Consider the following 24,737-nt stretch of genomic DNA (forward strand, 5'->3'; position numbering starts at 1 on the left):
TGTGCTGCCACCCAGCACCAGCACAGCGTGCTCAGCTGTGGGAGGAGGAGGAGGAGAAGGGTGTCCCGGCTCTGGTCTGTCCTCACACTGCCTCTGCTCCATGGCTGCTGCTGCGGGGCTGGGAGGGGGCCTGCACATGGCTTCTGAAGTTCCTTAAAGACAAAACCAACCCGCAGACCGACCCCAAGGGCCCTGAGAAGCCTAAGTGAAGCACAGAAATGAACGATGGCGTTCCTAAGGTCCTTCTAGAACACCACACCCCGTCCTCCTGCCCACCCCCATCCCTGGGGTGCCCAGGGCCAGGGTTCCCTCTGCAGGACAGGGGGCTGCAGGCAGTGCTGCAGGCTGCGGCTCCGCGCCCGCTGCGCTCTCTCTGTTTTCCTTCTCTCTCCCCGCCCACAGGATTCCCAGTCTTGTGATGCAGCTCTGCGTGACTTTGTTCCTGGACCATTTCCTGCAATTGTAGCCGTGCAGAAACCCGGCTGCTGTTAGGAGAAGTTAATGGGAGCAGTGTGTAGCGTCGTCAGGTGGTAATTAGCTGGGGAAGGAGTTTGCAAATGGTCGCTGTTCTGCCTGCTTCAGCGTAAGAGCAGGGAAACCTTTGCTGCAGGAGTTACGGGTCGCTGCTCGGAGCACTGCTGCTGTACAGATGCTTTTTAGCCTCTGGTCTCCAGAGAGGAGATATTTTTGTTCACCTAAAAAGGCCTCGCCGGCCTTGGCTGCAGCCCGCCTTTCTGATCCCCGTTCCAGCTCATGCCTCGCCGTATTTCAGATGTCAGCTGCCTTTTCAGCCCTGTAACCAGGCAACCCGTGGCAGAGCAGGCAGCGCTTTGTTATTCCCCGGTTCGCCGTCCCCGGCCGAGGCACACAGCCCTGCTGCAGCGAGGGGAGCCCGGGGAGAGCCCCACAGTGCTCACTGTGTGCATGGCTCTGCCCTCCTCCCCAGGTTCCAAAAGCGAGGTTTGGGAGGTCCTGAGGCTTTGGGGCAGAGGAGGTTGCTCTGTCCGGGCTCACACTCTGTTGCAGGCTCCCATGCCGTGTTTGCAGGGCAGATCCCAGCTTGCTGCTGCTGCTCTGGGAGGTTCCACGTGCTTTATCCCCCACGAAGGTTTATCCCTGTATCCCCGGTGAATCCATCCTTTTGCCACGCCTGACTTCTCTTTTCCTCTCTCTAACAGACGGTTGATGATGAGGCGATGGCAGCATAAATGAAGATCAAGTAAGGAAGGCAGAACGATGCCCAAGGGTGGGTGTTCTAAAACACCACAGCCAGAAGATTTCTCTCTCAGCAACGACATGGTGGAGAAACAAACGGGGAAAAAGGTAGCGTGGTTTGTTTGTTGCTTTCCTTTGGGAACGCTGCCCCTTGTGCCTGCCATCTCTGAGCTGTGACACCATTTCTCATGTCAGTGCCTTGCCCAGGGCTGTTCCTCCCAAACCAAACCTGCTTGCTGGCACTCTGCCTGCAGGTGAGGTCCCCTCTGCTTTCTCAGCAGCTGTACTGCTGCCTGGGAAGTGCTGCACCCGCCCAGACCTGTGTTGGTGAGCAATGGGAGTGCGTGGGGAGACTTCCAGTAGGACTGGGACTGTGTGAGGAGCTCTGCTGAGCGTGGAAGGGCCAAGCAGCACTGTGGTCTTGCGAGTGCTGTGCGAGGGAGGGGTCTTCCTCCTCCTCTTTCCCCCTCCAGCTGCCAGCACAAGGTCTGGGTGCTGAGTGCAGCCTGGCCAGCAGCTGCTCTACACAATAGCTGTTGGGGTTTATTTAAGGGCCTGACTGGGCCTGAGATGAGGTTGTAACAATAAAATCTGAGCAGAAGGGTAAGTGAGTACATGCTTTTCCCCTGCTTTCCCACACCCAGATGCTCATTTGCTCCAGACTTGCACTGTGCCTCCTCCCTTTCAGCTTTTCCTGGCATTCCCAGTGTAGCTTCCAGTGCAGAGAGCTGCGTTCAGGTGTTACCTTTAAATAAAAACTGACCCCCTCCTCTGTTGTATTCTGCAATGGAAACAAACACGGCTCACTTCCACGTTCCTTTGCCCCCCCCCTTCACCCCGGCCTTCCCTGGGCAGTGCCTTGTCACTGTGTCTTGTGCTCTCATTCCACCACGCTGCCACGTTATTGACAAAAGGAGGCAAACAACAAACAGCCAGAGGAGAAATCCCCAACAGAAGTGTGGTTGTGGCACTGGCAGCATCAGCCCGATTCCCCTATCCGTGAGTCTGGGTCCATTGCAGAGCCACCCTGAGAACTCCCCTCATTTTCCCTGGCCATCGCTGGTCTCGCAGCCTGGGGGCTGTCAGCCATTCCTTGCTGTGCTGCTGCAGCATGGTGCAGGATTCCTCACCCCACACATGACTGTGCTGCTAAACTGGGGGGGGGTGAGGGCGAGCCCTGCTTCCTGCCCACGGCCAGCATGGGCTGCGGCTGTGTGAAGGCTCCGGAGGCCCCGGGGGGAGCTGGGGCCTGATCCTGGGGCCTGATCCCGGTGTGGGGCCTTATAAGGGCTGCTGCTGCCCTGTGCTGCCGGCTACAGCCCGGCCCGAGGGCTGTGCACAGCTATGCACGCCTTATAAGAGGAATTCCGCGGCTCTGCGCTGCCCCACGGCTGTGTGCTCACAGCTGAGGCCCAGCCCAGAGCAGCAGCAAGAAGGAGAGCCCCGCTGGAGCCGCTTCCCGCTGCGGCCACATCCTGCACGGCTCGCTGTGAGCTGCGGCTCACAGGTTCTGTGTCGGTGGGAGATGCTCGGCTGAACGGTGATCACACAACGTGGAGCAGGACAGGGTTCAGCCTTGGCTCGGGGCTTTCCTCCCTCCTCCCAGGTTCAGCCCAGGGAGGCTGTCCCACCTGTCTGTGCTGCAGGTGATGCTGCTCGGGGTCGGGCAGCCCCGTGGTGCTCCACATGGTAGCACAACCCCAGCTGTCTCCCTCTGTGCTTTGAATGTTTTGTTGCAGCCCATGAGGACACGTTCAGTCTGATGTGAACTCCGCACGTGGTGCCTGGTACCCTGGGTCTGGGGACACCCCGAGGGCCCCAAGGCTTGGGATGGTGCCGGGGATTGTTTCCCCCACCCTCAATCAGCCTTGTGGAGGTTCAGCCCTGCCCCTCCTCGTGCACAGCGCAGGCTGCCAGCTCCCCTGCTTGCTCACTGCAGCTTGTTTTTTACGAGCATTGCAACCTGAAACACTTCCAACATGTTTTGGAGAACAAAGGGCTTTGGGGATTTCCACGCAGGGCTTTGCATAAGAGGCCGGGATGTGAGTCAGGTTCTGCTGGTGTTGCAGTGGGAGCAGCACGGGGCCGTGTGGGGCACTGCCAGCTGCTGGGCACAGGGGAGGGGGCTGCGAACTGTTGGAGGTGCAGCTCCGTTTGCATGGGGCTGTGCATGGCTCTGCCTTGCAGAACTCTGAGAGAATGCCGTTTATTTTTGCTGTGAGAACCAACGTTTGGATAGCAAGCTGGCCTAGCTGAGTTCTGCACGAAGGTAAAAAGTGGTGTTTGTTTGTCTGCGTCCTAAGGGACCCGAGCAGACTGCTGTCAGTGCCTGTCTCGCTGCTCAGAGGTGTTTGTGCAAAGAGGAGCTGGCACGGCTGCTGCTGGGCTCGGTGTGCACCAGGCATGGTCCTGGCTGCTGGGGCGCCGTGCTGAGAGCACCATGGCTGGGAACTGCTGGTGCTGCAGCCTTCCCCTGGGGTGAGGGTGACTTGAGGTGGCCCTGCTTACTCATCTAGTAAATCTTACTAAGAGCGTAACGTGACAGCAGGGGGGTTTCCTGAAGTCGTGCTCTGCAGCCTGCCCTTTGCCCAAGTGATTTCCAGCAGCACCCAGAGAGGGACTTTGCCCCCGTTGCAGAGCTGTGCTCAGCGCCAGCAGCCCGTGCAGCACACAGGTCCTCAGTGCTCCTTTCTGTGCTGCTCCGATCCGGTTGGGTCCTTCCTTCTGCAGAACCCGAGTCATGCGCTGCTCGGATGGGTCCAGCTTAACAGACACAAGATGACCTGAAAGCGAAAACTTTACTCAAAGAAAGGACAACGTTTGTCATTACAGTATTGGAAACAATTCACAGAAGGAAAGCTTAAAATAAGAATCTGAAAGCGGACGGTATTTCCAGGAAAGTTACGCTCTGCACTGCCTTAACTTATCTGCGGTGGTTTGGCTGCAGCGCCTGCAGGCTGCCTCAGAGCTCGCTGCCTTCCTGGCGAGCAGAGCGTGGCCCTCCTTGCTCCAATATATCCCTCATCCTCAGGTTGGGCCCCGGATCGGCAGCTCTGAGCGCAGGTGGAGCTGCCCAGTCCACCCAGTGCCTGCGCTGAGCTTCCCTCTGTGCCTGGGAACACATTGTGCCTCATTCCCCCGTCTTTCTCTCCCCTAACACAGACCTTTAAATAATCTTGCAATACCACGAGGGTGAGCATAGGGTCCTGCAGGCCCAGCCTCTCACATCACACCCAAAATGGAGGGAGTTCAGGGCGGGTGTTTGGCAGGAGCTGCTGCGGCCCGCTGGCAGAGCAGGGCTGGGTGCTGCTGCTCCCCGGCCGGGTGCTGGCAGCAGAGCCCAGCTCCAGCTGCGCTCACTTTGAAGCCCACAAACGAAGGGCCGTGCTCGGTGCACGCAGCACGGCCGGGCTCTGCTGGAGCTCTCCCCTGGGCTGACGGCTGGAAGGAGCGCTGCAGTCGAGGAAATCCCACCGCAGGGTGCCAGGGGCTGGACTGCATCCTGGCCTCCTGCTGCACAGGGCTCCTTTGTACTTCAGTGGCGGGTGGGGACGCCAAGCGGAAAGGTCGGGGCCGGGTGTCGCTGGCAGAGCCTGCGTGGAACCGGGAGGAACAGGCGGCCGGAGCTGCCCTGCGGCCCTGCCTGCTTGAAGCTGCGTGGTTTCTGTAACATAAAACCTACAGGTGTGTGACTTCGGTCTGCGCGGGACGCCCGGGGTTTCAGTTCTGTACCAGCTTTCACTGCTGGTGTGAAAAACCTCGCCTGCCTCCGTGCTTTGTGCCATCGCCCTCCTCGCAGTGTCACAGCCCTCCCACTGCCCGTGCCGAGCAGCCCCAGCGTCGCCTCCCGCGCTCTCGTGCAACAGATTGGATTTATGCTTAAGGTCGCTTTTCCTCTTAAAATCCCGGTAGGAAGCAGCTTAGAATTAAGCAGCTAAATCCTTCAGCCTGTGCTGCCCTCTCTGTCAAAGTGCTTTTTCCTGCAGAGCCCGCAGCAATCCTTCTGTGCAGCACTCTGACCCCGTGCCTGCTGTGCACAGCTGGGCTCTGCTTCGGGAGCGTGGGGCACGGCTGTGGCAGCAGCTCCAGGCACACACAGGTGCTGTGCTGCTAAGGGGACGGCTGCTAACCTGCGCTCTCCTTTCTCTTCCCAGGATAAAGATAAAGTTTCTCTAACCAAAACTCCCAAGTTGGACCGGAGCGATGGCGGCAAAGAGGTGAAAGAGAGGGCTACCAAGAGGAAGTTACCTTTCACTGTTGGAACAAATGGAGATCAGAAGGACTCGGATACAGGTATGGGGTTCAGACTGCACGGTGCAAACAGGAGCGCCCTCGGAGAGGACAAAGCTCTCTAAAACTCAGATTGCATGCGCCCTCCTAAAGCAGATGTGTTGCACCTGCGTCTGTACGGATGTGTGTGTGACCCCTCTCTCACCACGTTGTGTTAGTTTGGGGCTTTTGACTTCTGGTGTTGTTCTAAAACAGAGCAATCATTTCGGATCTATGCGCACACAGCTTGCACTGCTTTGCTGCTTTGCCTTCAGCTGAGCAGCGTGTCCCCAGCAAGTTCCTTGTGCCAGTGTGCTGCTCCTGAGCTCATTGCTGCCTTTGTAAGCAGAGAGGAAAGGCTGTCCAACACCTGGAGATGGAGGGGATGTGATGGGGTGGCTGTGGTCACGTTGATCTTTTTGGTGCATTTCTTGGAAGTCTGTGCTCAGGAGCAGTGTCAGAGTCAGGGTCACAAGCTGTGAGGAGAGAGAATCATGGAATCGTAGAAGTTGGACTCAAAGATCAGAATACTCCTAAAAATGGCAAAAAGACGTGAAATGCAGGAGAAATAAGACTGCTTCCCCTTAGCCTTGTAGTGGGGCTGTGTGTGGTGTCTGCCCTGCGCTGGCCGCGGCCTCGGTGCGTTTCTTTGTGCTGGGCACTTCATTGTTATCTTCTCCTTGCCGAACTCTGATTCCTGACTGAAAGACCCAGTGTGTGTGGGTAAAGGACGACCACCCTGTGGGCTGTGCCTGGGGCTGGGGTGCCCTTGGGTAGCAGAGGTGTGCTGGCCAGGCTGGGCCAGCCCTGACAGCAGTGACTCAGAGCTTTGGGTCTCCTTGTGGATGCAGAAATGTCACAGATGCTGCTGGTGGCGTGGAGAAAAAGCAATTCAAACAGAGCAGGTGGGCAGGGACGGCCCAGTCACTATGCAGCACAGGGTCACATCAGCCACCGGCCACAACCCTTCCTCTGCTGGAGTACAGCTGGGCCTGTAGGTGCACAGAAGTACCTGGGGAGGCTGATGGGATCCCCCAGAGCTGTGCAGATGTAACAGCGTTGCCCACAGCTCCCATTTAGCCGTGCCTCTCAACTGCATGCAGTCCTGAGCTGCGGGCTGCGGCGCTCCCAGCCACCCCATCTGGGTGCTTTTCGCTTCCCTTCCCAGCCTTGGGATTCAGCAGTGGGATTGCAACACCCGTGCGTGCCGTGCCAGACCCAGGGCTGACCTCAGTGATTTATTCCATGCAGCCGCGCTTCCTGGACCGCCGCACGCGGGCGTCCGTGTTTGTCTGAGGACAGCTTTGCTGGGGTGATCCATGGCCACGTGAAATGCAGCTGGGAGACTTGGGAGCTGGGAGAGGTCACTTTGTGCCTGTAGTGGGATGTTTTCCATCTTTCCATGTTCAGACAGCAGCATGGAGCCTTGTCGAGCTGTGCCGCGAGGCGATGCCTTGCCCTGAGCAAGCTGCACGAGCTGCAAGCAGGGAAGTGATTCCATGCTAACCCAGCCCTAAAACATGTACAAATGATTCCTTCCAGATTGTTTCTAGTGCAAAAATCCTGGATCTCAGGTGCTGGGGGAAAAAAAACAGCGTACCTTTCTGAGCCTCCGAACTGTGTCTGATACAGAGCCAGCAGCATCCCTCTGCCTCCACTTCTCCTCCCTTCCTTCTCCCCCCTGCTGCAGCTCCCACGCCCGGGATCCTACGTGCTGCCTGGCAGCCAGCACTGCCAGCTCCTTCCCCAGCAACCCTGGGCTGCCTGCAGCTCCTTGCTGGGCGCCCTGCTGGAGGGAGCTTTGGCATTAAAACAGCGCAGCAAATGGGAACGTGAAGAAGCACGCTGTAGGGGAAGGGGTGGCCCTGCTGGGAAGCTCCAGGCTCGAGGGGTGCAGCCCGGCATGCAGAACGCAGCATGTTGGTCTTGCTGGGAATGGCTTCTTCAGCTTTATTTCAGGCTGCCGTTTGAGATCCCCCAGCTCCCTGCAGGGAGGAGTGTTGTTTTGTGGCTTTCTGTCATCCCCAGCGAGAGGCAGGACTCGATGGACATCTCCAGGGCACTTGCAGAGCTCCTGGGGGTGGCAGGACTGGACCAGGGCTGGTTCCCTGTTGCCAGCAGGTGCTGGTGGCTCCGGGCACAGCCTCCTCCCATGCTTTGGAGGAAGAGGAGCACACTGAGGCAGCTCTGCCCTAATGGGGTCACTGCTGGCTGCTGCCTGTGGCCCTTCAGCCTCACTGCAGCTTCAGGGCTTGAGCAGCATCTCTGGACAGGTTATGCACGTTTGCAGGATGGGAGTATGGAAAAGAGGAGATGGTTTGTCCAGATCATGCCTAAACCCTGCTATTGCTAGCTGATACCCCAGCTTCAATAAACTGGCTCTTAAAATTGCAGGCGTGGGAGCTGGCCTGTGCTTGTGCCCATGTTGTAGCCTACAATGGTGCAGCGTGTGCTGCTCTGTGTCAGGAGGGACTGCAGGTGCACTGACCTCAGCAGCAGTGCTTCAGAAGCAACTGCTTCCTGAATACCAGGGAAATTGTAATTCTGAAGCCTTCTGAGGAGGGCTTCTGGTGGGCAGGAGGGCTGTGGGGTGTGAGCAGGGTGTTGTTTCTGCATTACTGCTCCCAGCAGGAGCTGTGGCTGTGTGCAGCCCTGGCTGGGAGCGCTGGGTTGATGCCACGTGTTTGGTAGCACTGTGGCTTTGGATCATGAGATTTCTCAGCAGCACTCAGTGTTTCTGTGTTGTTACAGCCATGCAAGCCGAACCAAATGTCCCCTGCACAGCAGTGGGGGCTTGGCATGGGTCAGAGCATGGGATGGGGAGCAGCGTCCCGTGGTGTCAGAGCTGCGGGCCGCTGTGCTCCAGCAGCATTCCGTGTGCAGCTCGGCTCCGGGCTCAGCCTGCAGCGTGACGCCGATCCGAGGTCAGCCATGCGATGAGTCAGAGCCGGCCCAGCCCTTCCCTCCCCACAGCACAGCCCAGCTCTGCTCTGCGTGGCCCCTTGGTCACGGAGTGGGGGTGGCAGTGTGAGGAGGGAGGCACTGCTGCGTCCAGAGCAGCGCCTGTGAACGCGCTCGTTCCTTCTGCGTGGCTCCACTCAGGTGTGTGAAGCTGGGACTCAGGGGCTGTGCCACGCTGGGGCTCGCATCGGTTGGATGATTTCAGCCCTTTTCTTTTTTACTAAAATAGTTGAGAAGCTGTTCTCACCTAGCAACCGGGGAGGAGTGTGTGTCAGAGCTGCTCCGCTCCATAGCGCTGCTCAGTGCGGATGGGCTGCAAGCAGCAGCAGCCTTCACATGGCCCTTGGAGCTCCCTGCGTGCAGCAGCCAGCTGGGAGCAGTGCAGAAGGTGTGTGTATGTGTGTGTGTGGGGGGGGCAGCCACCCCCTGCCCCCCCAGCCCTCCTTAGCATGCAGGGGAGCGGCCACAGCACACCGTGGCTCTGCCAAGCATCATCAATGATGGCTTTTTCTTTCATAGAAGAGCTTTTATCGGCGCTGTCTGCGGAGTCTCCTGCCCCCGGCTGCTGGGGGGGGGGCCTTCCTCCTCCTCCTCCTCTTCCTTCTCCATCTCCTCTTCCTCCTCTTCCTCCTTTTTAGGGCCCCGTGGGAAATGAGAAGTTGGGCCCTGAAAATGGGTCTCTCCTGGAGTTGTCTGTATTTATCACAGAGATGGGCTTCTGATTGAACGCCGGGGTTTCCCCCGCAGCAGCTGGATAGTCAACGGCTGCTCTGCATAGGCACACTGACACCTTTATGGTTGTGCTGTCTGTCCAGCGAGCACAGCTCAGGGAAGCCTTGTTGTTTGGGCTGCTGGCAACCTGGGCCATGGCACTGAGCCTCTCCCAGCTGAATCCTGCTTCTGGGGATGCCGGGGTTGCAGGGCTCAGGGTGTCAGCTCCGCTTTACCCCTCTGTCCTCCTGCTCTCCCTTTGGCTGCATGCAGGCAGCACCACCGTGTGCTCACCCTGCAGCTGCTGCAGCACACACGCCAGCTCAGTGCTGCAAACCGTGCCTTGCTCCCTGCTGCAGGCTGCACGCTCCCTGCTGCAAACTCTGCTCTTCTCCCTGCTGCAGCTGCACGCTCCATGCCCACCCACTGCCCTCCTGCCCTGCCCTCAGTGCTGGGCTCCAGGCTGCCCTCGCCGTGCGCCCTCCAAGTGCTGCAGCAGGGATGAGTCACACTTACGCATGCCAAGCTGGGGACTGGGAAAGCAGAGCTTGTGCAGTCTCTCGGGGTGCAATGCAGTCTCCATTGCTGTCTGTGCCATTCTGATTTATTCCTATTGATCTTCTGTTTGCGTGCCTGCACGGTGAATAAACCCGGAACGCCCAACCCGAGAGCGGTGCTGGTTGCTGAGCTGCTCAGCATGAGCTGCAGCTTTGGGAATGGTATTTTTCCTCAGGGTACCACCTTGTAAGCCTGTGCTGTCATGTCAGAGCCGGCTGGGCAGACACTGCCTGCATTACAGGGCCAACCCACCTGAACCCGAAAGGTTCCCCCACCATTCACTTCTGCCTGTGCTGAGCTCAGAATCGCAGCGTGGTTGGGTTGGAAGGGACCTTAAACATCATGCACGGGATGTTTGGAACCTGGAGCCAAGCTCTGCGTGCAGCTTCCCCTCCTGAACCTGCAACAGCAGTGCTCTGAGCAAAGCTTTCCAGGCTGCCATGGAAGAGGTTGTGGCTGTGGGGCGGGGAGCCCACGTCCTGCAGGCAGCCTGGTGCCAGTGAGTGCTGCACAGCACGCGCTGCCCGGGTTATTTTTATCGTGTCGATCACATGCTTTTTGATGCTAAATGTTCTATGGAGGAGGAGAAACCTCCAACTGCGGAATGAATAGGAGTTTAGGGGTTTGGGGTTGAACTTGATAATGAATTTTTGCAGATCGCAGGCTCATGCTGACAGCCTGCAGCAGCCAGGTGCCTTAAGGAATGCTGCCCGAAGCACTGCCCCCTTAGTGCTCAGGTGGCAGCGGGTGCAGTGCTGAGGCTTTGTCTGGAGAGAGCACAGTGTGGGTTTGGGATTTCTGGGCTCACGTCAGACTTTGCAGCCCCAGTGGGGAGCAGAGGAGCAGGGCTGGGCCCCCGGGGCTGGGCGCAATGAGGCAGGGCTCACCTCTGTGCTCCATGTGTGCCAGAAGGAGCGAGGAAGAGAAAAAACAAGAAAGAAATGTTACTTGTTACTGATTCATAGTCCGGGGGAGGAAGGTAGGGCTCTCAGAGCCCGTCAGAGATGTGTGTGTTCTGCTCAGGTGTAAGGTGGAATGTTTGCAAGGAGATGTGTCGCAGTGAAAACAAGGATATTGCCAATATTTTGTCACCTGCCATTGAGAAATAGCACAGATGTGGGGTCCCGGGCTGCTGTCTGCAGGGTGTGCAACCTCCACGCAGGAGGGAGGTGAAATGTGAGCATAACCCCATGGGACCGGGGCCTCGTGGTGGTGCATTGCCCTGCCTTGGGCCTCCTCCCCGTGCCGTGTCAGGAGCAGGGACTGCTCACCTGCATTTGATAACCTCTGTCACCATCCCTCTGTCCACAGCAGGACCCATCAGTCAGCCAGGCTGCAGGCATGCTGTGCCAGCACTCAGAGGTGGGTGGGAGCAGCGTTGGGTTTTCCACGCCGTGTCTCCTTATGCTTTTTGCAGGGTTAGGACAGTTGCCTGGTAGGAGGCACGCAGCAAGGCTGCTTGGCAAGGAGTCTCCTTGCTGCTCTGCAGATCCGTGTTCTGCCTCCTGCTTGGCTGGCTGCATGAAAGGAAATTGAACTTTGGTTTCCTCAAGTGAGAGCTGCAAGCTTTGGCTTCATCCCTGCAGTGGGGCACGGGTGGCTGCAAGAGCACCAGCATCAGGGGAGGGGCTGCCAGCTCTCCTTGCCTGGGGAAGGGAGTGATATTTGCAAAGAGAAAATGGGAAAAACACTTCAGAAAGCTGTGATCAGGCTTCTTGCCGTGGTGCAGCAGTGGGGTGGTGCAGCAGGCCGAGCTCTGTGTGGTTTGGTGAGCTGGGCTGAGACGGCGGCGCTGCCCAGCTGTCACCCTCTGCAGCATTCGTGTTGATCCTGTTAGTGCCTCCAGTTCAGGCTGCTCTGTGGCAGTGGAAGGCTGCAGGCAGTCCCTGAAGCACTGTGGCATGAAATGGAGGCTGCTAGGAGCTGGATGGAATGTCTAGCATGGCAGCACTGGTGGTGCTGGGTCTGTCCTGTTCCATCCCATCCCACCATGGGCAGCAGGAGGGTGACATGAGCCAGGTGCCAGCACTCCCAGCACTGGGACGTGCTCTCCTCCAGAGACTTTGATCCTTCAGGGATGCAGAGCATTGCTGGCACCCTGCTCGGGAAGGAACACGGCTCACAGTACAGCAGCACTCACTCACTGGTTGTGCTTTGTGTCACAGAAAAGCAGGGTCCAGAGCGGAAGAGGATTAAAAAGGAGCCTGCCACGAGGAAGCCTGGCTTGCTGTTTGGGATGGGCCTTTCAGGAATCCGGGCAGGCTACCCGCTCTCCGAGCGCCAGCAAGTTGCTCTGCTCATGCAGATGACAGCAGAAGAGTCTGCAAACAGCCCAGGTAAGCTCAGGAGCGTGGTTTGTGTGGGTGAAGCTCACAGCCAGCTGCTGCATGCATTCCCCACCCGCTTGGGGTCTGTGCAGGCGTTGTGCTGTCTGTGCATACCTTGCATCCCACACACAGGTGTTGCAGCCTTAGCCACCGACTCTGTGGTTCGTAACCCTAGTCCAGCAGCCCAGGTTGCTCTTACTGGGAAACAGCAGAGAGCTGTGCAGTGCTGAGAGCATTCAGCTGCTGCCCCAGGAAACGCCGCCCTCCCAGGGCTGCCGGAGCTCACGTGCACTTGGTAGAAAAGGCACTTCCTCAGGAAGGGAGGTTTTGGGGTGAGGATCTGCACATGCAAGGAGCGTGATTATCTGCAGCGGCTGTGGCAGCCTGCAAGTGCTGCCTGTGCTGCACACACAGGCTTTCCTCCGTCCTTGCAGCAGTTAACTCAGTGCCGTGGGGAGCGTTTGGGTGGAGAGATGAAAAGCGGTGCAACAGCTCCCTCTAAGGGTTTGGGTCTTCCCACGAACGGCCGTTCGTGACCGTGCTTCTCTCCTCCCTGCAGTTGACACAACACCAAAGCATCCCTCTCAGTCCACAGTTTGTCAGAAGGGAACTCCTAACTCTGCCTCCAAAACCAAAGATAAAGTAAATAAGAGAAACGAGCGAGGGGAGACTCGGCTGCACCGAGCTGCCATCCGCGGGGACGCGCGGCGCATCAAGGAGCTCATCATCGAGGGCGCCGACGTCAACGTGAAGGACTTTGCAGGTGAGCAGCCCCGGCAGCAGGAGCTGCGTTGGGTTTTCCACCCGGAGAATGGCTGCTGCCAGAGAAAGCCTTTCCCTCGTGTTGAGGGTTTGCTGCAGGTCAAGGGGAGACAATCCCAAAATAATTACAGAATAAGGATTTTGGTTAGAAAAGATGTTGTGGAATCGTCACGCCAGAGCTGTATGGCCGATGCTGCCAGCATCCTGGGGTGCATGTGCTGAACACGGGGTGCCCAGCTGCCCCTGCAGCTTCACTCTTTCTGTTCTCTTTGCACGATTATAAATAGCGGTGCACGTTCCTCCGCCCGTGTGATGAACATCAGTGTGAGACTGAAGCTCTGTGGTGATTAATTCTGGTCACAGGTGCCCCTCTCACTCAGCAGGGAAGGTACTGCAGCGATCTCCCACGGCGCTATCAGCAAAACACCCGGAGCCAGGAGACTTCAAAACAGCGCCTGCTTAAAAATAGCTTGTTTGAACATGATAAAATGCTTCGTTCTGTGCTCTGCAGAGGTTTGTTTGAGAACTGGGGCCGCCGTTACTGTGGAGATGTGCTGTTTGGTGTATCTCAGATCGGGCTCTGTTTTGCAGTGCAGGGCTGCTTGCTTGCAGAGACAAATTATGTCTGTGAGGTCTGTGCAGAGGATGTTCTGGGGGAGCATCTGCAGCTCAGTGCACTGCTCTGTGTGGCAGCCCTGTTGCTCAAGCTGGAAAGGAAAAGGACTTAAGCCATACCTTAGAGCATAAAGTTTCCTAATTCCATACCCCAAATTTCACCATTGGTTTTGCTGGGTCTGTACTGTTTCCATCACACGATGTGGGTGCAGCTGAGGAGAGGTGGGGCTGCAGGGGCTCCTGCAGGGCTGCAGTTGTGGGGCAGAGCTGCGGGTCCTGGCGCAGGGCCGGCTGTCCCACCGGGCTTTGTGGCACAGGCAGCAGAGGCAGACAGGAGTTCCTCCTTACTGCCTCCAGCCCCGTGAATGTGATGCCTGGTTCTGAAGGTGTGTTTGCTTGCAGGCTGGACAGCATTGCACGAGGCGTGCAACCGGGGTTACTACGATGTTGCAAAGCAGCTGCTTGCTGCAGGCGCCGAAGTCAACACCAAGGGGTTGGACGACGACACCCCCCTGCACGATGCAGCAAACAACGGGCACTTCAAGGTTGGTTTTTGCTGGTCTTTATGGATTTTTTTTTAATGACTTTTTTTTTTTCTCCTTCCAGTCCTTTCAAGCAGCCAGCTGCGCAGACACGAAGATTCTGGGTATTCTGTTATCATTTGCTGCTGATAGCTACATAGCAGGTGGGAGCTCCCTGCGCCATTCTGTGGAGCTTTTCTTGTGTGGGAGGAAAGCTCATCCTTTTCTGGAACAGGAGGAGAGAGCGTGGCCTTTCATCTCGTTCTGCTCCTTCCTTCCTTGCCCAAGTTCATCTGTGTTGCTGGGTTTTGTCTCCTTTCTTACCGATATCTGTTAGTGCCACAGGTTTATCCCTGGCAACAGGCTGCTCTCCCGCTTGAAGATGCACCCCCATTCTGTTTTATATCAAAAGCATACAGAAAAAAAAAATCTCTATAAACATTTAAAGTCTTGATTTCTGTTTTCAGGTGGTGAAATTGTTGTTGCATTATGGAGGGAACCCTCATCAAAGCAACAGGAAGGGAGAGACGCCGTTAAAAGTAGCCAATTCTCCCACCATGGTGAATCTGCTCCTGGGGAAGACGACGTACCCCTCCAGCGAAGAGAGCTCAACAGGTGAGGCCAGTTTTGTGCATGTGATGGTGTTTGTGGCCCACAGCTGTCTGTGAGCACAGAGCTGTTAGGAGGACAGCAAGGTCAGACTCGTCAGAGTGCCCACATGCTGCTGCTGCAATCCGGAGTCCTTCTGTAGCCATAAGCCCAGCTCAGATGAGTGCAGCCTTGAGCTCCAGGAGCAGTGGCCGTTTGCCCTGGAAGCCCACATTGAGATAGCTTGCCTGGTGTAATTAAGATACAGGATTGGAATTCATTTGCAGATAAATGGATATCTGACATTAAGATGTGGGCGATGTCCCAGCCCGTGCCTGGACGGGAGGATGGTGGACGTTTCCAGGCTGTGTGCTGCTGTCATGGCTGAGCCAGGTGGGAAGTGCTGCAGGTTTCATTAGCACTGAGTGGAGGAGAGGTTCCCGTCCCACGGGGGGTGTTGGCCTGCACTGTGTGCAGTCATAATCCTCTTCACAGGCCTTAACGTGTTGTTGTTCTCTCTGCAGAGACCTCAGAAGAGGAGGATGCCCCTTCCTTCGCGCCCTCCAGTTCCGTTGATGGCAATAACACAGACTCAGAGTTTGAGAAGGGCCTGAAGCACAAGCCCAAGGCCCAGGAGCCCCCCAAAACCATCACCCCAGTAAAGGATGAGTATGAATTCGATGAGGATGATGAACAGGACCGGGTCCCACCAGTCGACGACAAACATTTGCTGAAAAAGGATTACAGGAAAGAGACTAAAGCCAACAGTTTCATTTCCATACCCAAAATGGAAGTGAAAACTTATACTAAAAATAACACAATTACACCAAAGAAAGCTGCCCACCGCATCCTGTCGGACAGCTCGGACGAGGAGGAGACCGGCGTCGCTGTGGGGACAGGCGAGAAGCTGCGCCTTTCGACCCACTCAATATTGCCCAGCAGCAAGATCCGGGAGCCTGCCAGCGCCAAGGCACCGAAGGAGAAAAGCAAAGTAAAAAAGAAGCGGAAGAAGGAGACGAAAAGCAAAGAGGTTCGGTTTGGCAAAAAAAATGACAAATTTTGTTCCTCTGAATCAGAGAGCGAAAACGTGGAGAGTGAGGAGGATGATAGAGACTCTCTGCAGAGCTCTAGCTGTGTAAAGGACTCCAGGCTAGTGCTAAAGGAATCCTCCTTGTTTAACTCTCTGTCTGCCTCATCGACCTCTTCTCATGGGAGCTTAGGATCCCAGAAACACACTGCTAACCTTACAGAACAGCACTCCAAGCACTGGAGGACGGACAATTGGAAAACCATATCTTCTCCAGCTTGGTCTGATGTCAGCTCCTTGTCGGACTCCACGAGGACGAGGCTGACGAGCGAGTCGGACTACTCGTCTGAGGAGTCGAGCCTGGAGTCGCTAAAGCCAGTCAGGAAGAAACCAGAGCACAAAAAGAAAAACACCTCCCACAGCACCGTTCCTGAGAAAAAGAATTCATTCCATAGCAACGTGGACGGAGCGATCCCGAAGCTGGACAAGGAGGGGAAGGTGGTTAAAAAGCATAAAACGAAGCATAAACATAAAAACAAGGACAAGGGGCAGTGTCCCATCAGCCAAGACATTAAAATAATCAAAACTTTTTCTTTTGAGTTTGAGGACTCTAAGCAAAAGCCTGAGAAAGGCTTGATAGTAGAGACAGAAAATCCAGTCGAAAACAAGTTGAAAGTGTTAAAGCATGAGCGAGAACACTGTAAGAAGGAAGACAAGCTCCCCAAAGGTAAAGCGGAGGAGAAGGACTGGTTGTTTAAAGATGAGACTGGAAAATCCTCTAAAGAGGAGAAATCATTAAGGAAAGTCAAAGATGGCAGTAAAGACCTGAGCAAATCCTTCAGGGAAGGATTGAGTAAATCGGACAAAGAGAAACCTGTGAAGGAGAAGTCTCCCAAAGAGGAGAAGCCGAGAATACACAAGGAGGAGAGGAAGAAGAAGTCGAAAGACAAGCAGTCCAAATCCGAAAAGAAGAACGAACTGAAGGAGGAGAAAGCTGCTAAGCTCGAGAAAGAAAAATCCTTCAAGGAGGAGAAGGAAAAATGCAAAAAAGACAAAATGTACAGGGAGGAGTCTGGGTTCGATGAGTTCAATAACAAAGCCCAGTTTCCCGAAAGCGAGGACACCAAGTTCAGCCTTTCGGATGATCAGCAGGAGAGGTGGTTCTCAGACCTGTCTTCTGATTCGTCCTTCGATTTCAAAGGCGAGGATAGCTGGGATTCTCCGGTAACAGATTTCAGGGAGATTAAAAACGACACTGTGGCAAAGCTAATCATAGAGCCAGTGAAAGAGGAAATTAAAGACAAGAAAAAGGAAAACAAGACGAAAGAGAAGAAAGAGTACAGCGAGAAACGTAGCGAAAAGGACTCTTTCTTAAAGAAGAAAGAGAGAGACTACGTGGACAAGAGCTCGGAGAAGAAAAAGGACCAAAGTGACAGGCACAAAGCTGCTCCTGGTTATTTGCCTGAAAAAGATAAGAAGAGGAAGGATTCTGCAGAGGGCGTTAAGGAGAAGAAAGAGAAAGAGACGGGTGAAACCAACAAAGACAGAAAGGATTCCTCTGATGGCTCTAAAGACCGAAAAGAGAGCAAGACGAAGCAGGAGGAGCCGTACCGGGACGACTTCAAGGAGTTCGGCTGCGAGGCCTTCTTCAAGGAGAAGCCTGACGCCGAGTTCAGCGGCAAAGCCCTGGAGAGCTGGGAGAGGCACCACTCCGGGAAGGACAAGGAGAAGAAGGATGCTTCTGAGAAGGAAAAAAAAGAGAAAGCGAAGCCAGAAAAGTACAAGGAAAAATCCAAAGAAGGCGACAAGGAGAAAAGCGAGAAAGCGGCTCCAGAGAAAATGCCAAAAGACAAAGAGCTGGAAAAGAGCTTCAAAGAGAAGAAGGAAAGCAAGGAGAAATACAAAGATCTACACAGCAAAGACAAAGAGAGGAAAAGTTCCTTCGACCAAGTGAAAGAGAAGAAGGAGAAAAGCTTTTCCACGGACCGAGAAGACTTCTCTGAGAAGAAGGACGAGAAGAAGGGCAAGGAGAAGAGCTGGTACAGCATCGCGGACATCTTCACCGATGAAAGCGAAGACGAGAGGGACGATTACAGCTTGACGGGGTTCAAGGTGGGCGAATCGGTGGGGAGCGAGATGCACCGCCTGGACAGCCTGCAGGAGAAGGACGAGGGTGAGAAGGAGCTGTACGCCGACAAACACCGCAAGCACTCCTCCGAGCGGCAGCACTGCGGGGAGAAACTGAAGGACAAGGAGTCCAAGGAGAAGAAAAAGGACAAGGGAACATCGGAAGGGGGCAAAGAGAAGAAGGAGAAGAACTCCTTCGAAAAACACAAGGAGAAGAAAGATAAGGATTCTTCGGAGAAGTACAAAGACAGGAAAGACAGAACGTCCATCGATTCCAATCAGGAGAAGAAGAACAAGCAGAAGCTGCCGGAAAAGGCTGACAAGAAGCACGCCGGAGACGAGAAGGTGAAAAACAAGCACAAGGAGAAGCTGGATAAGGAGCATTCCAAAGAGAAAAAGTCTTCGAAAGGAGGAGAGCCGGAGAAGAGCCTGCTGGAGAAGCTGGAGGAGGAGGCTCTCAATGACTACAGAGATGACTCCAACGACAAAATCAGCGAGATCTCCTCCGACAGCTTCACGGACAGAGGGCAGGACCCCGGGCTCAGCAGCCTCTTCGAGTCTTCGAATCTCTCTCTTGCAGACGCCTCCGAAGAAAAGTTCAAGGACTCCCTGCCGCTGCCCTGCCTGCAGGACAAACTGAAGGAGAAGGAGCGGCACAGACATTCCTCATCCTCCTCAAAAAAGAGTCACGAGAAGGAGAAGGCGAAGAAGGAGAAGAGCGAGAAAAAGGAAAAAGCAGACGAGTTCAAGGACTCCAGCAGCAGAAAGGATTCCACTCATTACGAAAAGGATTTCTCTGTGGACGGGGAGGCTTTCAGCGCTTCCTACGGCATGAAGGCAGAGCCTGATGAGGAACCAGAGAAAAGCATTGATTACTTATTTTCTGAGAAGAAAGATAAAAATGATTCTGAAAGAGAGCTGTCAAAGAAGGCGGAAAAAGACAAGACTTACGGTTCCAGCGCCATCAGCACTGCTAAAGAGAAAAAGAAGCGAGATAAACACAAGGAAAAGTGGAAGGAGGAAAAGGAAAAGCACAGAGACAAACATGCAGATGGTTTCTTCAAACATCACAAAGATGAACCAAAGTCAGCACTTAAGGACAAGGACAGTCCTCAAGTTACCGCCTTCAAGGATAAATCGAAGGAGGAAAACCTCAAATTTGGTGAGACCAAACTGAAAGAGAAGCTCAAGGAGAACCAAGAGAAAGACAAATCAGAGTCAATAAAAATAAGCAACGGCAACGAAAAAATAACCCTTTCCAAAGACAGCGGCAAGAAGGATGCCAGGCCGAGGGAGAAGCTGCTGGGGGACGGAGATCTGATGATGACCAGCTTCGAGAGGATGCTGAGCCAGAAGGACCTGGAGATCGAGGAGCGGCACAAACGGCACAAGGAGAGAATGAAACAAATGGAGAAAATGAGGCACAGGTCCGGAGACCCCAAACTGAAGGACAAAATCAAGAGCTCTGAAGATGTCCGCAAGAGGAGTCTGGATCTGACAGCAAAGAAGCCGTTGGCGCTGGACACTCAGCTCAAGGACAAGAAGCTCAAAGAGCTGGGCCCGCTGACGCCCATCCTGTCGCCGGAGAACAAGGCGCAGCCCAGCACTGGGGCGGACTCCAAGGACTGGATCACGGGCCCGCAGCTGAAGGAGATCCTCCCGGCGTCCCCGAGGCCAGACCAGAACAGGCCCACGGGCGTCCCCACCCCGGCGTCCGTCGTGTCGTGCCCCAGCTACGAGGAGGTGATGCAGACCCCGCGCACGCCCTCGTGCAGCAACGAGGACTACACCGACCTGATGTTCGAGTGCGCGGACTCGCAGCACTCGCTGCCCATATCCACCATGTCCATGAACGCCTGCTCGCCGTCCTTCTTTGACAGGTATGCCAACGTTGCGGGGGCCCTCCCTGAGAACCCGGCTCAGACCCCAACTCGGACCATCCCCTCCTCCAACCTGTACCGCTCCATCTCTGTCGACATCAGAAGGGCGCCCGAGGAAGAGTTCAGTGTCGGAGATAAGTTCTTCAGACAGCAAAGTGTCCCGGCGACCTCAAATTACGACTCTCCGGTGCAGCATTTAATGGAGGAGAAGGTTCCCCTTCCTTCTGTTCCCGCCGAGAAGTTCCAGTGTCTGTCTCCTGGCTATTACTCTCCGGACTATGGGGTTTCTTCGCCCAAGGTGGAAGCCCTGCACTGCCCACCAGCGGCGGTCAGCGGGGTTTCGCAGTCACCTGAAAGTGTCTTTTCTGGTTTACAAGCAAAGTCCTCCCCTTCGCACAGAGATGAGCTTCTGGCTCCCTCGGTAGAAAGTGCTCTTCCCCCTGACCTGGGCATGCCGCTGGACACCACGGAGGAGCAGCAAGCCACCGCCTCCATCATGCCCCCAGAGCCCACCTACCTGCCACCTATTGAAGAGAATAATTTTGGTTCGGCAATGCCAGAACAGACCAGCATGGACTGGGACACCCCTCCTGCCCGGAACCCCGACACGGCAATCCCTCCCAGCCTGATGGCAAACGCGGGCGAGCACTCTGTCGGCTGGTCCATGGGCCCTGAGCTCCTGATGAAATCACCCCAGCAGTTTGCCGAGTCCCCAAAGCCTGCGCTCTGCTCCCTGGAGCCCATCCATCCTACGCCGGTCGCCTTCATCCCCACAGACGCTTCCTACCCCGTTTCCCCCATCTCGTACCCTCTGTCCGTGTCAGAGCCGGGGCTGGATGAAGTCAAGGAAGACGCTGAGGAAGCGGTACCAGGAGAAATGGCGAATGCTGAGGAGCAGGCACCATACATGTCCCCCACGAGGCTGGACACGTTTTTCACTGGCTGCAAGCCCCTTCCCGAGGAGGCACCCGAGATCCCCGCGGAAGCCCCCTGCGCCCCAGCAGAACCCGAGGCAGAGGTGGTCAGCGTGCCTGAAAACACCTATTTGGAAAACAGCGGCACGGCGCCGGCAAACGGCGAGGAGGCGGTGACGTGGCCAGACCCCTTCACCACCACTGAGGATGAGCTGGACCTCGGCCCCTTCTCGCTGCCTGAGCTCCCGCTGCAGCCCAAGGACGTGGCTGAGGCGGAGGTGGCCGAGGCAGAGCCGGCCGAGGAGGGCACGGCTGCAGCTCCAGAGGCGAGTGCTGGGAGCACAAAGGCCGGCACGGCTGCCACAGCCAGCGGAGAGGCAGAGGAGCCCGCGGCTGTCCCAGCAGCACCCGTCCCACCCACAGACACTGAGCCACCAGCTGAGGAGCAGAAACCTGACGGGGCTGCGCCAGAAGCCACCTCGGAAGCAACGAGTGGGGCAGAGGAGAAAGGAGGGGAGGAGGCAGAGACGCAGGTTCTCCCAGCTGCCCCGTCAGAGCCTGCCCAGGCTGAGGGCAAAGAGGTGGAGGGTGCACACGACGAGCCGGCCGCCTCCGCTGCAGTGGCGGAGGGCAGCTCCAGTCCTCCTGCAGCCCCCACCGAGGGCAGCGCTGGCCCTGAGAGCACCACGGGGCGCACCGGGAGCCAGGGCCCTGCCTCACAGCCCGAGGCCCCTCCGGCTCAGGCAGAAGTTGTTGAGCCAGTGCAGAAACCAGTAGCAGAAGCTCCCAAACCCCCCAAAATAGAAGAGATTCCTCAGCGGATTACCAGGAACCGGGCGCAGATGCTCGCCAACCAAAACAAGCAGAACGCCGCGGCTGCCGAGAAGGAATTTCCTGCCGTCCCTGCGCCCACCACCCGCACCAAGGGCCGAGTGACCGAGGAGGACGATTCCCAGGCGCAGCACCCACGGAAGCGCCGCTTCCAGCGCTCCAACCAGCAGCTGCAGCAGCAGATCAACACGTCCACCCAGCAGACCCGTGAGATGATCCAGCAGACCCTGGCAGCTATCGTCGACGCCATCAAACTGGACGACATCGAACCGTACCACAGCGACAGATCCAACCCCTACTTCGAGTACCTCCAGATCAGGAAAAAGATCGAAGAGAAGCGGAAAATCCTCTGCTACATCACTCCCCAGGCTCCGCAGTGCTACGCCGAGTACGTCACCTACACGGGCTCCTACCTGCTGGATGGCAAACCTCTGAGCAAGCTCCACATCCCCGTGGTGAGTCCCCTCTCTTTGCCTGCGGTGTAAAACGCAGCGCTGAGGCTCTGCCCTGTGTGCCAACACGGCCACGTTGTTCCCCAGTACACCCAGAGCACTTCCGTGGTGCCCAGCGGTGCCTTTCCTGTACTTGTAGACAGTTCTCACAGTGACAGAGTGAAGCCTTGAGGAGCAGGGGGCTGTGTGGCAAATGCATCCTCTGAGATGTGCTTTTGCAGAGACCTTAGGCTGTGCTTAGGAGCCTGAGATTTGTTCAGGTTTTAGAGGAGGGTGGTGTGAATGCATAGGATTTGAGGCCAGAAGGCAAGATGGCTTTTAAAGGCAATGCAGTAATGAACCTCGGAGAGTGCAGGATAGCTGCTGCCTTTGTCCACTGAGCGCTGCTGTTTCACCTGCTGACAGCACGCGGGATCTGCCTCAGCTGCTCTGCACAAACGTGCTCTGCAGGTGCTTGGCGCTGCAGGCAGCAACTCCAGGATCCTGCAGGAGGAGGTCAGTGCGACTGCCTCCCTCCCTGCCGCAGACAGGGTCAGGTACTCTGGCTATTTCTGCTGCCCATACAACACAGCCCATGCATCAGTGCTGGTCTGATGAGCTCGCACCCCCTTCGCCTGCCAGCACTGCCATGGGCGTAGCTGAGCCCACACCTGCCCGCTTCTTCCTGCAGCAGTTCAGGGCCCAAGTGCCACAGCCCTGCAGTTCTTGGCTCCTCCAGCAGTGGTGACTCCTGCAGCTCCCTGGGCAGCCCGTGCTGCTGCCTGACCAAAGCAGCGTTTCCTAACTGCCCCATTGTGCCCCACAGATCGCCCCACCGCCGTCGCTGGCGGAGCCCCTCAAGGAGCTGTTCAAGCAGCAGGAGGCCGTGCGGGGGAAGCTGCGGCTCCAGCACAGCATCGAGCGGGTAAGGCAGCGCCAGCAGCTCTTGCTGGGGACAGAGCCCTGAATTCCCTTTGCTGAGGGAAACTGAAGTTGCTGCACTCACTGCTGTGTTTGCTCTCTCCCAGGAGAAGCTCATTGTCTCCTGCGAGCAGGAGATCTTGAGGGTGCACTGTCGGGCAGCACGGACTATTGCCAACCAGGCTGTGCCCTTCAGTGCCTGCACCATGCTGCTGGACTCCGAGGTCTACAACATGCCTCTAGAAAATCAGGTCAGTAGTGCCTGCCTGCCGGCACAGGGCTGTCCCTGGGGAGCTGTGCAAGACCCCAAGCAAATGGGTTTGTCTGGGTTGAGTTACAGGGAGAGAACCGTTAAAGTAATCTGAATGCTGGCTGGGAAAGCACTGGGCTGCTTCCAGCACAAAGGACGTGGGATCCCTTCCTCTGCTCAGAGGGAACTGTGCCGGGTTTGGGAGCTCTGATGTATCTCCTGCACCCACCACACAGCAGGCAGTGTCTGCCTGGCAGGCTGTGCTCCCACGTCCCCCCGCTCTGACCGCAGCGAGCGAGTGCTGTAAGAGGGGTCTGAGCACGGCCTGTTAGACCTTGGAGTGCTGAGAGCAAATAACCCATCTCCCACGTCATTCCTTTTTGCTCAGGGAGACGAAAACAAGTCGGTCAGGGACCGCTTCAACGCGCGGCAGTTCATTTCCTGGCTGCAAGACGTGGACGACAAGTACGACCGGATGAAGGTGAGGGCTGTGGGTGCAGCGCTGGGCACAGATCCACTGCTCAGCACCATGGGGCACAGCTTTGGGAGCTGCATTCCTGTGGCTTCCAGAAGCTCTGCAGCGAGGCGTGGGGGTTGCTGGGCCAGAACCAGGGGATGGGGACACGTTCTGCTTGGGGCTGCCCGTCTGGCTGCTGCTGCGTTGTCAACCTAAGCCTCCTGTTCTACTCACGCCGCCATGGTTGCTCTTGGCTGGCTGCAGCAGGCTCAGAACCTGCAGCAAACTGGGAATTGGGCAGGGTTAAGAGTGTTCTGCAGGGCCCTGGGCAGGCAGACCTGGGGGAGACTTTGGTCCATTGGTGACAGAGAGGTGGCAGCTCTGCGTAGGGAGCAGCACCCTGTCAGCACTGTTACTGACACCATGGGTTCAGAGCTCTGAGTGCTCGTGGCTTCCAAAGCTACTGCACCTCCCAGGCTGCGGAGGGTTGGAGATTCATGATCCTTGAGGTCCCTTCCAACCCTGTGAGGCTCTGTAATAGGAAGATAATAGCAGGGTGGTACAGTCTTTGTCTGCAGCAAATGAGAATAAGCCTAAATACAGCAGCCACAGAGGCAGAAATGAAAGAATAGAGCTGCTTACCTTTGGAAGGCCTCAGGTAGACAGCAAGAGATGCCCTCACCTCCACTGCCAGCCCTTAAATCAGGTCTGGGAGGGGGAGGATCCTGGCTCCAGCCCTTCCATCCCTCAGGTTCATTGCTTGCACCTGAGCTCCCCTGGGCTGGCCCTGCCTTCCCACCGGCTGCTCAATCACTGCTCCAGGCTGTAGCCCTGCCACTGCAGGCTCCCCTGAGCTGCTGTTGGCTCGTGGTGACAGAGAGCAGCCTGAGCTCTGCGTCGCCTCCAGGCCGGGCGGGCGCTCGGTGCCGCGCTGCAGCGCCCTTAACAGCGGGCAGGAGGAGCGCGGGAGGGATCCGTTCTGTGGTGGGGGCTCCACAGGAGCGTCCCTGTCCTTCCCAAGGGGTGAAACCCCCCCCCCCCACCCTCACCACCCCTCTGTCCCCTTTTCCTGCAGACGTGCCTGCTGATGCGGCAGCAGCACGAGGCCGCCGCGCTGAACGCGGTGCAGAGGATGGAGTGGCAGCTGAAGGTGCAGGAGTTGGACCCCGCGGGGCACAAATCCCTCTGCGTCAACGAGGTGCCCTCCTTCTACGTGCCCATGGTCGACGTGAACGATGACTTTGTGCTGTTGCCGGCATGACAGTTCTGCACCGGGAGACGTCACTGAACACTGGCACGGACGGAGCCCTCCGAGGTCGGGCGGTCGCGCTCACATTCACCCTTCCCGCTTGCTGATGAATCCCTTGGTCAG

General features: G+C 56.6%; 1 protein-coding gene across 1 annotated transcript; it reads left to right on the forward strand.

The window, feature by feature from the left end:
• Positions 1–1,236: 1,236 nt before the first annotated feature.
• On the forward strand, positions 1,237–24,626 carry ANKRD11 (ankyrin repeat domain containing 11; the record flags this gene model as incomplete). Its single annotated transcript, XM_079541680.1, has 11 exons — positions 1,237–1,323; positions 5,370–5,508; positions 11,880–12,050; positions 12,601–12,804; positions 13,821–13,963; positions 14,407–14,554; positions 15,052–21,761; positions 22,564–22,662; positions 22,766–22,909; positions 23,297–23,389; positions 24,441–24,626. The coding sequence occupies 11 exons, from the start codon at positions 1,237–1,239 to the stop codon at positions 24,624–24,626; spliced, it is 8,124 nt and encodes a 2,707-aa protein (XP_079397806.1).
• Between the last annotated feature and the right edge of the window lie 111 nt (positions 24,627–24,737).

Source organism: Tetrao urogallus (genome assembly GCF_951394365.1).
Source record: "Tetrao urogallus genome assembly, chromosome: 12".
Lineage (NCBI taxonomy): Eukaryota > Metazoa > Chordata > Aves > Galliformes > Phasianidae > Tetrao > Tetrao urogallus.